Genomic DNA, 14,879 nt, shown 5'->3' with positions numbered 1-14,879 from the left:
TTTGGGGCAATCAAAGGCACCAACAGCATTAGCGGTGCGCTTCACTTGGTTTCAAGTTACAAGCTAGAGCCTATTCCCTCTAAATTTCCTTGCTACAAACACATTACGTCAAGAATAACTCTCCCTGGGGAGAAGGTGGTCCTGCTCCGGAGGACGTATCCGTGTCCCGCAGAGGCTGCTGGCACCGAGGGGGCTGGTTTCATGCCGGCTGCGATGGGCAGGTCAGCGTTGGAAACAACCACCCCAGTTGCTGTCAGCAAGTTTCTGGCTCTCTCTGCACCGGGAAGCGGTCCGTCCTCTTGGGAAAGCAGATGAAGGAGTAATTCAGAAATCACAGGATGGGCTTTCTGCGGCTCAAAGTGAAGGGCAACCAGTCTGGAAAAAAGCCTGTGTTCCTGGGGGTGAAGGGCCCTTATTTACCACACTGTAATACCTTCTGTTTCTGTAGGAACATCTAAAGATAAACAGAATAGTTCATCATGCCAGGTAAACAGCTCTTACATGCCATGGCTACGGTCTCTAAGGAGCTTCTGTTTATTATGAACCGTCTCTGCCTCAGCTTTAGCTGTGAATCCGGCAGGGAGAGGCTCACAATGAAAGCGAAGAGCTTGCATGAAGTTACCAGAGGGATACTTACTACTTCTGGGATTATAAGCATTTTTTTTCTGGAATTTTTGCTTTTTTCTCTGTTTTTTTTCTTATAAGCCCCGGTTCTTCGGATGCAGTGTTTGCCTCGCCAGTCCCATTTGGAAAGAGCTTTGGGAGGCAGAACAAAAACATTATCAAAGGAAAGATGTTAGTGATGCTACAGAGACTTTAAAAAGTCAACTATGTCTGAATTATTTATTTCCTAGCTCCTGTGAACTATCTTTAAACAGAGAAATGCTTGGAATTACATGAAACTAAAGCGAGAGGTTCCCTGGAGGCTCTTGATAACATTTAAATTTGCAGTAAATATTGGCGTATTGATTGTTATAATGACCTGCCGATTTTCATTTCCCTTTACAGAGAAAACCCAAACTTTCTTGTTCTGAACCTAATTTGGATTGTTAAAAGGGTATAGATATAAATTAACATCCCCCAGGTTATGCTGGTGTAATTGAGATCATCGTTTAGCTCTTTTCTTTGGTTCATTTCCTAAGCTTTTGCATTTCCAAAGGGATGTTGTAAGTGATGCAACGAGACAAGTACGACGAGCTTTACAGAGGAGAAGCTCAGTAGGCACGCAGCCGCGAAATCCTCATCCTCCTCGCTGAGCGCGCCACGCGTGCCCGGTGCCTCCTCACGGAAACCGGCTGGTTGCACAACGTAAAAGCCGATGAAGTTTTTTTTGGGGACAAGGTCCTGTAGCTGCAAGGGTTAAGAGGTGCTGGTGGCCCTGTGGCAGTGGGTGAAGCACGGAGGAAGCTGAGTCAAAACGGGGGCTGGAGGAAGGGTGAGTCTTCTCCCCCTCACCCCGATGGTTGGAGGGGACTCCTACCCTCGGTTTTCCAGTGGACTTGATAGTATTCTTGTGATTTGGATAGTAATGATTTAGCCAGGGGTTTTATACCTATGTATTCCCACCACGTGGCTGGTAAACCGTGAACAGTTTGTTCTCTTCTTTTTAATCCGAAAGGAGAGAGAAAAAATTTTTTCATGGCACTGTCATTTCTGATGGCCTCATACCAAGGATTTGACTACAGTACTTTATGGCTTTCCTACCCTTCCATCAACCTCGAGATGTTTATTTTGCTTCAAACATGGCTGTTTGCAGCAGGCTAACAAGAACTGCAGATCTTTTAACACTGCTATTTGCTTACCGAAGACATCAAAGCCTTTTTTCCCCACAAGCCTTCTTTGAGTCGGTACAACCCGCAAACAGCCATGCAAAACCAAGGTGTGCTTTGCGTAGAGCAAAATAAAACCACAGAGCACTGAAGATACAGATATTTTCTTATCTGAGATTCTAAATTTAGCTCCGCATCATCTCTCATTCCTCAGCTTCTCAAACTGTTTGCTCCTAACCAAGAGCCCTGCAGTTTCAGCAGACCTTCCTATTGCCTTCAAGTTGGGTGGAAGAATACGACTGCAAACATGGACAGTGGCAGCGACAGCAGCTAATCTAAACCAAATATTTTGTAACATCTATGAGCAGATGCGTTTCCTCGTTTCACTTTGACAGTCAAGATGCTGTGCTAATGGAAAGCAGCACTGAGTTTTTTGCATTAGGTCCTGTCAGCGTTCGGTTCAGATCCAGGCTGTGGGTGCCGGGCAATAGGCAGCGCAGGAAATGACAGATGTTGGCAGCACATTAAATAACAAGATCTGCTGAAAATAATGTCCTAAGAAACACTGGGGCATCCTTTTTATGGATTTCCTAGGTGTGCTGAGGCTATTTGAAGGCCAATCGAACTCCCACTCCTTACAGTGTAAACAGGATTATTCCTTGTACGGAACATAAGGCGGTGTAAACATCACCGTTTGTGTATCACTGCTATTTCCAGCCATCCTTCAAGTATTGCCTCGCTCCAAACGCGCATCCCACCGTTCAGGGCTTAGTGGCAGTCTTCAGAGAGCATTAAGCATTGACAGTACATCAGAGGAAGCTTCTCTATGGAGGACAACCTCAAGTGTCTCCATGGAGGAGGACCTACTAGAGTGGTACCAACAGCTCGGCTCCCTCAGGAGCTATTCAACTGGTCAGCTATGGTATGGACAACAGGGAAGAAGAGGGCAGGAGGAGAGAACAAGGACTGACCAACAGGGGTTTTTCTCCACAAGAAAGCAACTCACCCCAAGCTGCGTTGGCTGAAGGTTACAGAGCGGGCAAATGCCCGAGGCTTTCCGGGAATCGGGAAGGGCGACGTGCAAGGTCAGCGAGGGTCAGTAAGGCAGATCTGCATGGACAAAGTACGGGTAACGAGAAACGCTGACTACGTTGGTTGGGGAGGGATGGTGTGTCAAGGGCATTTTCGGCAACATCCAACTTACTCTTTAATCACCTGGCTGTGGGTGTAGTTCAGCCCGTGACGTTCTGCGTGACCTGGTGCTCGGGGCAGCTTTGCAGACCTGGTGCAAGGTGCATGGAGGAGACCCAGGCAGGATGGGCTGGGTGGTGAGAGGACGTGCTGTTCAGCAGCTCTTAACCCTGAAAACACCAAGAGGAGATGCAAGGGGCAAGCAATACGAACCTTTCCCCTTTCACTAGCTTTAAACCAGGCAAGCAGCGCTGGTACAAACCGGGCGCAGCCAAAGAGGCTGCAAGTGCCTTACACGGGAGTTTTGGCCACTTCCCTTGATTTTGGGTGCTGCTGAGCTTGGGTATAGCATGTGGCTCAGCAAGGCAGGGCTCAACCTCCTAGAGGGGAGGAAGAAAAGGAGCGACTGTTCCCCAGTCCCAGGGTCCCCGTGGGTTGGGAGCAAGGACATGGCCCCTCGGTGACACAGCCCGGCTGCCCCTCCAGTCCCAGCACTCAGGTGTCTCCCGCAGAGCGCTTGCAGAGTCTCGCCTTAAGAAATAAACCAAAATGGCAGAGCCTTAAAAAAAAAAAAAAAAAAAAAAATTTTAAGCACATCCAACTTTGGGATAGAGCATAAAATTTCTTGCCAGAGAATTTAAAACAAACTGGAAACTGATCATCTACTCATTTAAACGATGTGCCTGGAGCTAAACCAGCAAGGCTGAATAATCTCTGCACTGCTTTCATCCTTCTTCAATTTTTTCTTTGTTCCATCAGCCACATGTGCGTTAAGTGTAAATTGAAGGGCTCTTAGCTGGAAAAGGAGATTGTGAAAAGGGCTTGGCCCTCATCTTATAATTCAGCTTAGCTATTACAATTACTCTTAATAGCACTCTTATTTTGTTGTATTATTTATTCTGGCTAGAACCTTCTAGGATCCCTTGAAGGCTTTTTTTTTTTCTGGTGGATTTAGCCAACATCCACTCATGAACCCAGATGTTTCTGCTTTTATCCACGGGAATTTTATGGTATGGATATGCCAAGATTATAACTTCAGGCTCAGCCTCAAGACAACTATTTTTCAAATTCCCTAAATCAAAAATGGAAAGTGCCATGAAAAACCTGGGCCTTACTGCATTCAGCATGCCAGAATGGAAATCAAACCACAGGACAATACTGCTCAAGGTTCTGGATCTGTGTCGATATAGTCTTCGACGTCGCACCAGAAATTACAGCCCAGCTCATGCTATTTTCTGTGTTCTCAGACACAGACTCTTGCCTTTAGCACATCTTCAGCTCTTCTTTCCATTCACCAGCCTGAGGTTAGGAGCAAAGATACATGTGGGTCCAAGATGCTTACACTGGAAAAAAGATTACTCACTGCAAGCCAGAGTCACTGCTGGTGTATTTAAATGAATGAAAATGCGCCTGTGTATGTCAGCTCCCCATTATCAACACACATACTCTCCCCAGTTAAGACCGGTTCTGAAATAAGGACAGTGACAAAACATACCCTGCCGTGATGGGGACATGGTGAATAACGCAAGTCTCTGCCGTGCCTTTGACAGCACTTCGGAAGAATAACCGAACTCAAACTCGTTCCTTGTCCAGAGTGACAAAAGCAGCATGAAGCAGACATTAAAACAACCTTAATAACCTTCCTTTCTGCACTGCCTGGGGTTGCCTTCGGGCACTCCCATTCGTGGCGTCCTGGGTTTCTTCCCTCTTCCCCATTTGTCAGCGTGAGGCTCCTGATTAAAGTTGCTGTGCGGCGGTGGTCAGTGCCAGCGTGGTGGCTTGGAGGGTGTCCCCTTTTGGGGATGGCCATGTCCTTCCAAGTGCCCCGAGGTAGCTCAGGAGCACGAGAACAGCAAACGCAGGAGACACGCAGAACAGTTTTCGTTGGCCTTCTGGCAACAAACAGTAACCATCGTCTGTGGCCCTGCTGTGCACAAAAAGGATGCGAAGTTATGCCTGAGTCCACAAAAGGTAAATTTTAGCTTTTCTTCCGACTGGCCTTGAGTGCACACCAGCAGGACCCTGGTCCTGCCTCTTCTGTGCACGATCCAACCCCTTTTAAACCACTCTCTGTGCACCGGACCAGGGAGAAACACGGAGCAGTTATTCCAGCCTGGTAGAGGAGAAGAGCCCATTCCGCTCCCCAAGAGGCTCAAGCGCAGCAGCTAGTTATTGCTTGCTCTAATAGCATTAGTTCTTTACCTGCAGAGTTGTTCGATCAAAGGAAATTTAAATTACTCCTAAAAGCTCTTCTAAGGCTTCCCCCAGCACGGAAAAGCCTCTCAGCTGGCACAAAGGATGGAGCTGGCTCCATAGCAAACCCCTCCGGGTCAGGGATGCGCCAGGACAAGAAGGAGGTGCGAGAGCCGGGGAGCGGGCGCCGAGGGCTGAGCACCCAGCACCGAAACAGCCTGCGCCAGCTCGAGCAACAAAGCTTTTCACCCACCTACCCCGGAGCTGAGCTCAGCCACACCGAAATCCTGTGGCGTGGAGCTGCCGAGGGGGCAGGGGTAGGTGGTAACCCAGTGCAAGGTGCCATCGGTTGGGGTGACAAGTCCAGGAGCCTGTACGGTGTCGCACACAGCAAAGGAGCAGCAGAGTTAATCTGGGTGATGCATTCGAAGGGGAAAGCACTTTTCTTGCTAATACCATGGATCAAACGTGCTGTCCAGGGCTCACAGAGGGTGCACATTAAATATCCCACCAGCACAGTAGTTCTGCCAGTTCCTATCACATTTTCTGTTTTATAATGAGGAACTTTGTTAGTATTCAAGTATGCAGTTTAAATTTTAAAGGCCAGCCACTGTACTTATATGCTATATGACAAACGGTATAAGTATACCTGTTCCAATTTACTCTTCTAGTATTTTTACTAAAATATGGTTTCAATGACTTTGTCTTCCCTGGAAGAAAAAAAAATATCCATATTTTTCTTTAATAAGTTTATGACATTCAAGCTACTAATTTTCCTTACCATCACATCCCTTTCTGGACACAGAAAAAAAGGAGACTGACTATAAAAAACAGGGGTTTTTTTCCAAGTTGGAAATGAAGAAATACAAAAATACCGAGCTGTTTAGTTTTAAAGTTTTTAAAAAAATTCTCTCAGCAGGTCAGAAAAGTGATAAAATGCTTTTGTCTCCGTTTCAGTGGGAGGCTAGTTTCGCCTTCGGCATACTGAGCATCACGGGCGCCTCAGTGCAATTTGCTGCTGCCATTGCATCTCTTCTCCTTGGCCCATACTGCTACTGCTCACTTGCTGGGATTGCTGGGACCAAGTACCTGGGTTACGCAGTCCTGTTCCCCTTTCCCTACGTTGACTTCCCAAACCTCTGCAAAGACCCATCGCGTTATGAGTGGTCCCACCTCACCCTGCAAATACTGGACCTGTTTTTGAATTTGGCCATATTCTGTGCGTCTTTGGGTTTTGTGATGGCTTTTGTGAGATTGCTTCAGTTTGGACATTTAAACGTGAGCATCGGTCACGGCGGGGAAGGTGGATTGCTAACCGTAATGCCCTTAACGGCAGCCAGGAGGGTGGCACGGCTGTGCAAGGTCAGGCAGATCCGGAATGCACTCCCATCAGGATCAGTAGTGCCCCTGAAGCCACGTGCATCATTCCATTAAATCACTTTATGAACCAGTAGTTTGGCCCTTCATACCCATTACTGTTTCAACTGAAGGGACACGGCTTTAGCATATATCGCCTGGGCCTCTGAATTTAAAGGCTGGGCAAAATTTTATGGAAGTTATACAGCTTGCTTTTGACATTACGGAAAGCAGAACCTGAAGATTTGCCTTTCTGCTCTTCCTCACGACTGTGAACGCTGCACTGCCATCAACGCACGGAGCCGTTAAAACCCACGCAGACATAGATCTGTTACCTGAACAGCAGAAGAGGTGTGAAAAAATTACCACCATCCAGCACTTATCATCTCTGCTCCAGGTAGAGCCTTAGGCAGCAGCACCTCGATGGTGTGGGAGGATGAGAGGCGAGGGCAGGAGGAGGAACACGCTTTTGGGTGACCCAGAGCAGAGCCAGAGCCCAAGGCACCACGCTCCCGACCGGCTCCCACATGAGGCACAGCATCGATTTCCAGCCCTGACATACCTCCAGCCCACACGCCTCGGAGGACTCGCTGCTGGTTCAGACAGTTGCAAAATTTTGCCGTGCTGAGGAAAATCTCACCTTCTGTGCATCCGATCCCTTGGGGATTTTTTCTTCCCTTTAACCTTTGTTTGGAGCTAGGCTTGAATCCCCCAAAATAACAGTGTTGCCACGACAACAGCCCAGCAGTGGACTCCCCTGGGGCATCTGAAGAATCAAAACGTGGCCAGTGCTTCCTCCTGCTCCAGCATCACACCCCATGGTACCACAGCCCCGTCCTATCCCCTCTCCCTCCTCTCACGCTGAAGTAGACTGCAAACTACTTTGGGCAGAGCTCTGTCTGCTTTGGCATGACCGGCATTTACTGAATGATAAGTCACACCACACGAGTGATGTACGAGCAGGTATCAGACCACGGTACCAGCTTATGGGGAGGGAGAGAGCCAAAAGGCTCTGCAGTCTAAAGGACTGGACAGCTGTTGGATTTCGTAATCCCCTAAGCTTTATTAACAAAGATTCGTAATTTTCATGCCCTCCCTGGTATTTTACAGGGCATATGAAATGATCCTTTGTTATTCACAGTCACGGCTTTGCTGCCAATACACAGCATTTCTCCTGCCCCGCAACTGCTCAACCCTCCGGTCCCTGCCCAGCAAAGCACACGAAGGGCCTCGCCGAGACAAAAAGCATCCCCAGATGCATCCTCTCCTCGAGCAGGGCAGGATACCAGCCCTTTGCAGAATCAGGCCCTGCTTGCCCAAGCATTTTCTCCCGCAGGCAGCACAGCCGGTACCTTGCCCAGAGACCGGCTCCAGCCGAGTGCCCAATTGATCCACCACTCTTGAGGCTGTTCCAAAACCCCATCCCTTCCCTGCAGCGCTTCTGTCTGCCTTCAGACCGAGATTTATGAGGGTTATCCACGGATGCGGTTGCAAGAAAAGTCCAAAAGCTTTTGTCGCGATGCCACAAGCGGCACAAAACCAGCAAAATGCTCTTTGCGTACCTGGTCCTCACTGAAGGGATACGAGCAGGACACCCAAACACAGACAGCAAGCTCTGAAGCGGGACCTGAGGAGGCAGCGTGGATGCGTGCCAACCTGACAATGGGGTTTCATTTAACAAGCACAGATTTAAGTGTAGAAATCAAATATGAAACAGTTGTAGCCAGCATTGTCTGCATTCTTGGAGTGGCACTAAACTAGCAGAAAGAAAAGAACCGAGACACTGGCCCAGACATGCTCCAGCTGTCTGCGACTACCTCTTCCCTCCTCCACTGAATGTAACTATTCAGCTTGTTTTCATTTCATTATTGGATGTTATTTTTGCAACCTGGGAAAAGAATAGAAAAGGGGGAAAAAAAGTCCTTAAAATGCTTTGGGGTTTATTTTTCAGAACTAGACCATTTCTTTCCTTTTCATCGGAGATGAAGTACAGACTTTGAAAAGTGCACAGGGCCTATGGTATAATTAGCTAAGCATTTGTTTCTCAAATAAGGTCCTTTATCTCAGAGGCAGCAGCATTTGCGTTGCTGTGGTTATTCACGTAAGTCGTACTCATGTAGGACTGAGCAACATGCAATTAAATAGCCATATAAAACACCCACAGGGTGAGCAACAGCTGCCTACAGGTAACCTTAAATTTCATGCACTCACTTGCCAAATGTTTCAGCTCTAGCCATATAAATCCTCATTTGCATGTGGGAGCAGGGCAGGCCCTTTCCTCCAACACCATGGGTAGGTAAACAGGAGGCACTCCTTCACCAGGCATAGCGCAAATTAAGCTTTTAATGAGTTGGTTAAAAGCCCGATGCTACAGATAGGTATTAACGGGAGTGCTTCTCAACCCACTGCAGGGTCAGCCCTTCCCCAGCTTCCCTTCCCTCCTCTGCCTTCCTCTCAAGAGCACAGCTTATCCATTTTTAATGTTAAAAAGAATTTGCATCCACAATCTGATAATAATTTATTTTCCCTCTCTTTACGCCAATTTTGCTTGACAGGGAAATGCCAGCATGCACCGCCCGTCCCCCCCAGCTGGGGACACTCCACCCTATGAAAAAGTCCAACACTTGCCAAACAAAGGGCAAGGATTATATAGTTTCCCGCTGAGCGTAGTGGGAATTCTCAATTTGTGCTGGACTTCTCTGGAAAAATCTTCCCTCCATTTTGATGCTAATACACTTCAGCACAGCAGCAAATTTTCAATGGTGCTTCAAGGGAAAAGCAGGATTCAGAGTGTTTCTTACCATTTTATTTATCTTCCTCTTCGGGACAAAGTCATATATGCTAAGCCAGGAGCTCTCTTCAGATCAGCTCTTGCACACTCCTGCAGTATTCCTGGCAGAAGGTGGCCAGATATGCTTTAACGTGAGTTGTTGTCTCTCCAAATGCTGTTTTGTAACAGCCAAAGCAGGTCTGGAATACTAAATTTTGGTATTTTAATCTCCAACTAAGATTTTTGAAGTACACATGCAATAACTGTTCACTACATGCAGATCACTGCTTCTTAATGTATGGCATCGCTCTAAGGATTTGCATGGAGACGCTTTAACCTTATTTTTACCTTATTCCAGCCAGTTCAGCAAGGGAGAGCCCTTCCTACCTCCTACTCCAGCATGGTCCTCCACTGGGCTGGCTGGATCCCAGCATGGCACTTACCAGCAATACTGGAGACATCAAGCATGGCAATCTGCTCCCCAAGGCACCGACCCGACCCTGCCAGGCAATCTGGGGGCCCAAATACTTTTTAAAGCAGATTGGAAGATGGGAAAGAAATTTTGGAGTGTTTCTTGAAATTATGTTCTTTCCATTTTACGGCATTCAAATCAGATCATTTCCTTTTTCATCCTGACTTTTTAACCTTTTAGTAGTTTTTAATTTTTTGTTTAATGAAAATTAATTCTCATACTAGAATCTAATTTCTATTCATTAAGGATAAAAGATGATGATTTCAAGCAATGAGTTTCTCCAAATCCAGAAACCCTAAACATATGCTCAACACCAAGCCTATGAGCAGCTCCATTTACCTTAACATGCGTGCTTATCTCTAAGCGTGTGCTTAAGTGGTTTGCGGGCAAAAGCTAGAGTGCTTACCCCTTTCCAGGTGACCCTATTTAATAGTTATTGGTATGAATCTGCTCAATAACTATAAACACCAGAAAAAAACCCATTGAATTAACTCTACACAGAGCTTTTCCAAATATGGTTTCTACATTATCCAAGAGGTCAAACTGTTCCGTGCTGAAGGGCTGACCCCAAAGCCACAGGAATCAGTGGAAGGGTGTCGACCAATTACACCGGTTTGGGGATGGGATCCCCTGTGAGCAGAAACACCTTTCTGTTTTTGGCACTGTGACTAATAGGGATAACAAAGGCTCTACACTGTCATTAAGAAAATTTGTTTTACGTCCTGACATCCCGTTAACCTCCAGCGCATTTAAAGGAAGCTGTTAATTTAATGGTTGCGTCAGAAAGATACGGCAGAACGTGAATTGCTGAGCATCGAAGGAAATCTTCAAGCCTAATGTCAGCATTAACACCTGCACAGGACGGCACTGACTGCAGGGACCTCTGTACAGAGCATAAATTTAAAGAATCTGCCCCTGACAAGGAGAAAATTTTCAAGTCAAAGTGGTAGTAGCTGCTACAGGCCCTAGATACAGGCTTTGGTATCTGCCTCTACCATGTCCTCCAGCAGCAAAGCTTCTCAAGATCCTACATGTCCTTGCAGTTGGATTTGATGCAAAAAATGGATGGATTAATCCTGTCCCACCACTTGGAAGTAAGAGGCTGCACACAGGGTCTTATCTCACCCTGTTATAAAGGGTTCTTAGCAGCTCTCAACAACCAGAAAAGTTTATTTTGCTATTAAGCCCGAGCAGTGCCTGGATTTCACTGCAATTAAATTTGACCATAAGTGGTATCCATTTTACTGGGTATCAAACTTATATCGTGCATATATGCAAAGGTAAAAGTGGAAGGTAATGGTAAGATACTTACCTAAAATGAGGTGCTTGACCTAAAAATATAGAAAGATATAAAGGCCCTGACTCAATAAAATACTTTGGCACATCATACCTAGCAGCAGACACGCAGACGATGCTGTTGAACTCAGCCTGACATAAATGCTGCAACTAGTATTATGATAATCGGGATTCATTACAAGTTGGATGGGATCTGCAATACAACTGCACTGTAAAACTGTGGTTTTAATCTTTGAATGCCCGTACATCACTTGAAGCGATAAAGCTGTAGTCTTTCCATTGCCTGCTCAGACACTGACTTGTATTTATACGCCAGAAAACACCTTAATTTACAAAAGCAAAGTAGAAAGATTATCTGGTTTGTTACATTACTTTCAAGAAGAAAACCTTTATCTTTGTGTGTCAGGCTGGCACTCACGCTCAAGTTGAGTCCCAGCTCGCTGACCCACATTTGATGCTTCTACAGATTTGAGCACTAAGCTTCCAGGCATGAGATCGTGGACTTGTGTCCTTGACCCCTGCAACTCATAGCATTCCTCCAAACGTCTTCCCTGATTGTGGGTCGCTCCTGACTTTGCCTCATTTTCTGTTAAACAGCCCACCACCTCCGTTCATCCAGTGTCCCCATCTGTCTCCCGCACAACCATCACCGCCCTTTCCCCGACTCTACTCCCCACTCTTCAACCTGTGGCTCAGGGTCAGCATCATCCTTCAACCGTTTATCCTGCTGCTTACATTTTTCATCCACTAGCTCCTGACGAGAAATGGAAAGTTCCTTGCAGCTTCAGCCAGCCTAACCTCCTAAGGTCTTTTTGCCCGGAGAGACAATAACTATGGTTCAAGCCAAGATACTATCTCTTCCAGACGAGGGAAGTCTGGCAACCCCGATAGCTAATAACCTACGTAAGCCTGTTTGTTACAATTTCACTTTCCATAATTCAACTACAGCTTCTAAACTGTGTGGAAATGCTATATGGTATTTATGGAAACATTAACGTTACTTAGATTTTGGAAACAGTAACGCTGTTTTCAGTGGTCTTGGTTAACCAGAGTCTTGAACTGTCATATTCACTTGATAAAGCTTAGAGATGCTTAGGGACATTTCTACCAAAATAGAAAAGAAGAATTCGTGAGGCATTTCAGAAAACAAAATCGCTGCTGAGCATGGGTTCCTCCTCTCATCTGACTGCAGTCAGTGCAGGTGTCCATCTGCACACAGAGCAGACGGCAGAATTAAAGCCGCAACCTATAATCATTAGTCAGGCAAAATTACAGTGGGTGATGGTCTGCTCAACTGAACTGAGTGCTTTATGGCAGGTAATCAGCACACTCCTGCCCGATAACCTTTTTAATCTCTTGGGTTTCTAGTCAGCAGTTCTGCTCGTGTGGGCAGCAAGCATACAAAAGCTATTTTCTCTGCAAGTGTTATAATTTTTATTTCAGTTCAGCACACTTCCTTATCAAACTGTCATTGCCCACAAATGAGTTTTCTAAGTAATTAATACTGCAGGGGTTCTAATGAAGATGTCATGTAAGATTCTGCTTCAGCAGCTCCAGGTGACATGACTAGTCTGCCACTCTTTTCCAGCTCTTCAAAAATACAATGCCTCCTTAGCAGGACAAATCAGGATCTAAATAGTGCTACAGCGCTGAGACACAGGTTATTTTGCTTGTTTAAAAAAAAATAACTTTAGCACCAGATGGGTCATTCTAGGTAATAAAATAAAAACCTCTGTTTATCAAGTCAGGAGGAAATCATCAGCAGCAGCACCCCAGCTTTCCACAGGCTGCCCTCGTGTCTCTGGGTGGCGTTGGCTTTAGATGGTTTTTCATGGAGACCTTGCCACCGTTGTCACCCGTGCAGCCCCACTGCTGGTAGCAGCAGGGAACGCAAAAATGAAGTGCTGTCAACGCTTGCTCTGACCAGAGCAAAGGAGATCGAGCAGCCTACTCAAATACCCCAGCTACTGTATGTAAATGGTAGAGCAGGACGGGGGATAACGGTGAGAAGGTTTGGGAAGGGATGGACTGGATCCAACTGCCATGACGCATGTTCAGTGCAGAAGACTGACCTGAGACCACCGGCTCCTCGCACAGATGGAGGGGTTTAGTTCTGATAATACATCACATAAATAAGCAAAGCCAAATAATCCTTATACAGGAAAAACACTAAGGAAGCTGTGGTTACCAAATATGCAGTGCTTACAGATTTTCCTGAAGGCTTGGAAACGTGGGCTCAACAAACTAGCAGTTAAGGGACATATTTTCAAGCATGTGAAGTGCAATTGTGTTTCTTGGTGCACAGGGAGGTTATACGAGTTCACATTCCCCAACGCCGGCTCAGAGCACGCCTGGTTCTGCTGGGGGAGGACGTGCGGGCGTTCCACCGCCACACCACGCCGCCCGCCGGGCTGCGGCGCTTGCTTCTGAGCAAATCCTGACATTTCCAGCCCAGTTCGAGCCTTTGTGTTTGACTCGCCTCAGAAAACATGGGACATTAATCCTAGCATGCAGGTACTAATAACAGAGAAGAAAACATCATTGAAGTCCCCGACAACCTTTTCCTCCTCAGGACACCTGATTTATTATTGACAAAGTGCTTCCTGCTTTGTGTTAACGTCCCACTTGACTGCAAATGCCCGTCAGGAGTAAGGAGCAGTTCATCTCCTCATCTTTTACCTTCAGGGCGGTTTACATTAAAGTCAAACCACATGAAAGGAGACAGTGTTTGCCTGATTTTACAGCTCTACAAAAATTGCCTTTTTATCATATTGGGTGGAAATTTTTGTAACTGGCTCTGATAATCAATTGGAAACTAATCCAAGGACAAATAAGTGAGCATGCCACAAACCGTATATGGAAGAAAGACTACAGAAGAAATTCAAGAAAGAAATTTTGCTGGCAAAGATCAAAAAAAAGTAAAGGCATTAGTTAATAGCCTTATTTTCTTAAAACAAGAAACCTTTCCTTTGAAGGCAACAGCTGATGAATAAGAATCTGATGAAGCTGATTCTTGTAAAGTTCCTTTGAAACAAGGTACCTGTACACCCTCAGAAAGAAAAGAATTTCAAAACACTGGCTTTATTACACATGTTTTCTGATCACTCCTGTAGTTACAGTAACATCTCTATTGCGTGAATAGCCTTCAAGGAGAAAAACATGTACCCACTCCACAGATTAAATAAACAATCTGATTGCAAAGCTGGTGTAACATTTTCTTTTTCTTGCAAGTTACCAGCTATGAGATTTATCTCAATCCTACTGAAATCTTCTACTTTGACTTCAGTTGAGCTAATGATTGGCCCATTTACGGAAGCCCAGACCAGCAGAAAACTAAGATGCCCACATGGCTGTTAGGTGTCTGCCCCCCGGGCTGAATTCCCATCCACACCAGTAACACTAAGTTGCTGGAGTCCCCACACGTGGCAGAAGTCATGTACTTCACAGAAGGCCCAAAACCCCAGATGCTGAGCTAGGCAACAGAGAGAAACAAGAACAAAGGAGGAGAAAGCAGGTACAGGTTGGAAGAGTTTGAAATCCTGGCTCTTTCCAGGGCTTTAAGACCAGGACTGAGGCTTCAGGGTGGCACTGGCTGACAACAGAGCCCAGCACCCACCCTGGATGGGTGCTAACAGCTGCTCTTGGGGAGGGCTAAGCAGATCTTACTCTTCTTTTAACTCTTAATTGCCAGGGGAGGGACTGATGATGCCAAGGTTTGCCGCAGGCTAGAGGCTAAAGCCAAGAAACTGAGAAACACAAGTATTACACCCTCAATTTCTTGGAGGAGGAAGGTGTCAGCAGCAGCTGAATTCTGTTTATAGAGTAGGGAGGA

At 46.2% G+C, this 14,879-nt stretch overlaps 1 protein-coding gene across 1 annotated transcript; it reads left to right on the top strand.

Moving 5' to 3' along the window:
- The first annotated feature begins 316 nt into the window (after positions 1–316).
- TMEM212 (transmembrane protein 212) lies at positions 317–14,209 on the top strand. The gene is given in 6 exon segments (XM_052805144.1): positions 317–659; positions 662–691; positions 694–795; positions 2,764–2,898; positions 4,782–4,931; positions 6,111–14,209. Coding segments are annotated over 6 exon segments (1,074 nt in total). The 5' UTR covers positions 317–479; the 3' UTR covers positions 6,588–14,209.
- Positions 14,210–14,879: the final 670 nt, after the last annotated feature.

The sequence above is a fragment of the Harpia harpyja genome, chromosome 12, assembly GCF_026419915.1.
Source record: "Harpia harpyja isolate bHarHar1 chromosome 12, bHarHar1 primary haplotype, whole genome shotgun sequence".
NCBI classification, from domain to species: domain Eukaryota; kingdom Metazoa; phylum Chordata; class Aves; order Accipitriformes; family Accipitridae; genus Harpia; species Harpia harpyja.
The sequence above is the reverse complement of the archived record's forward strand: the minus strand, read 5'-3'. Positions and strand labels throughout refer to the sequence as shown.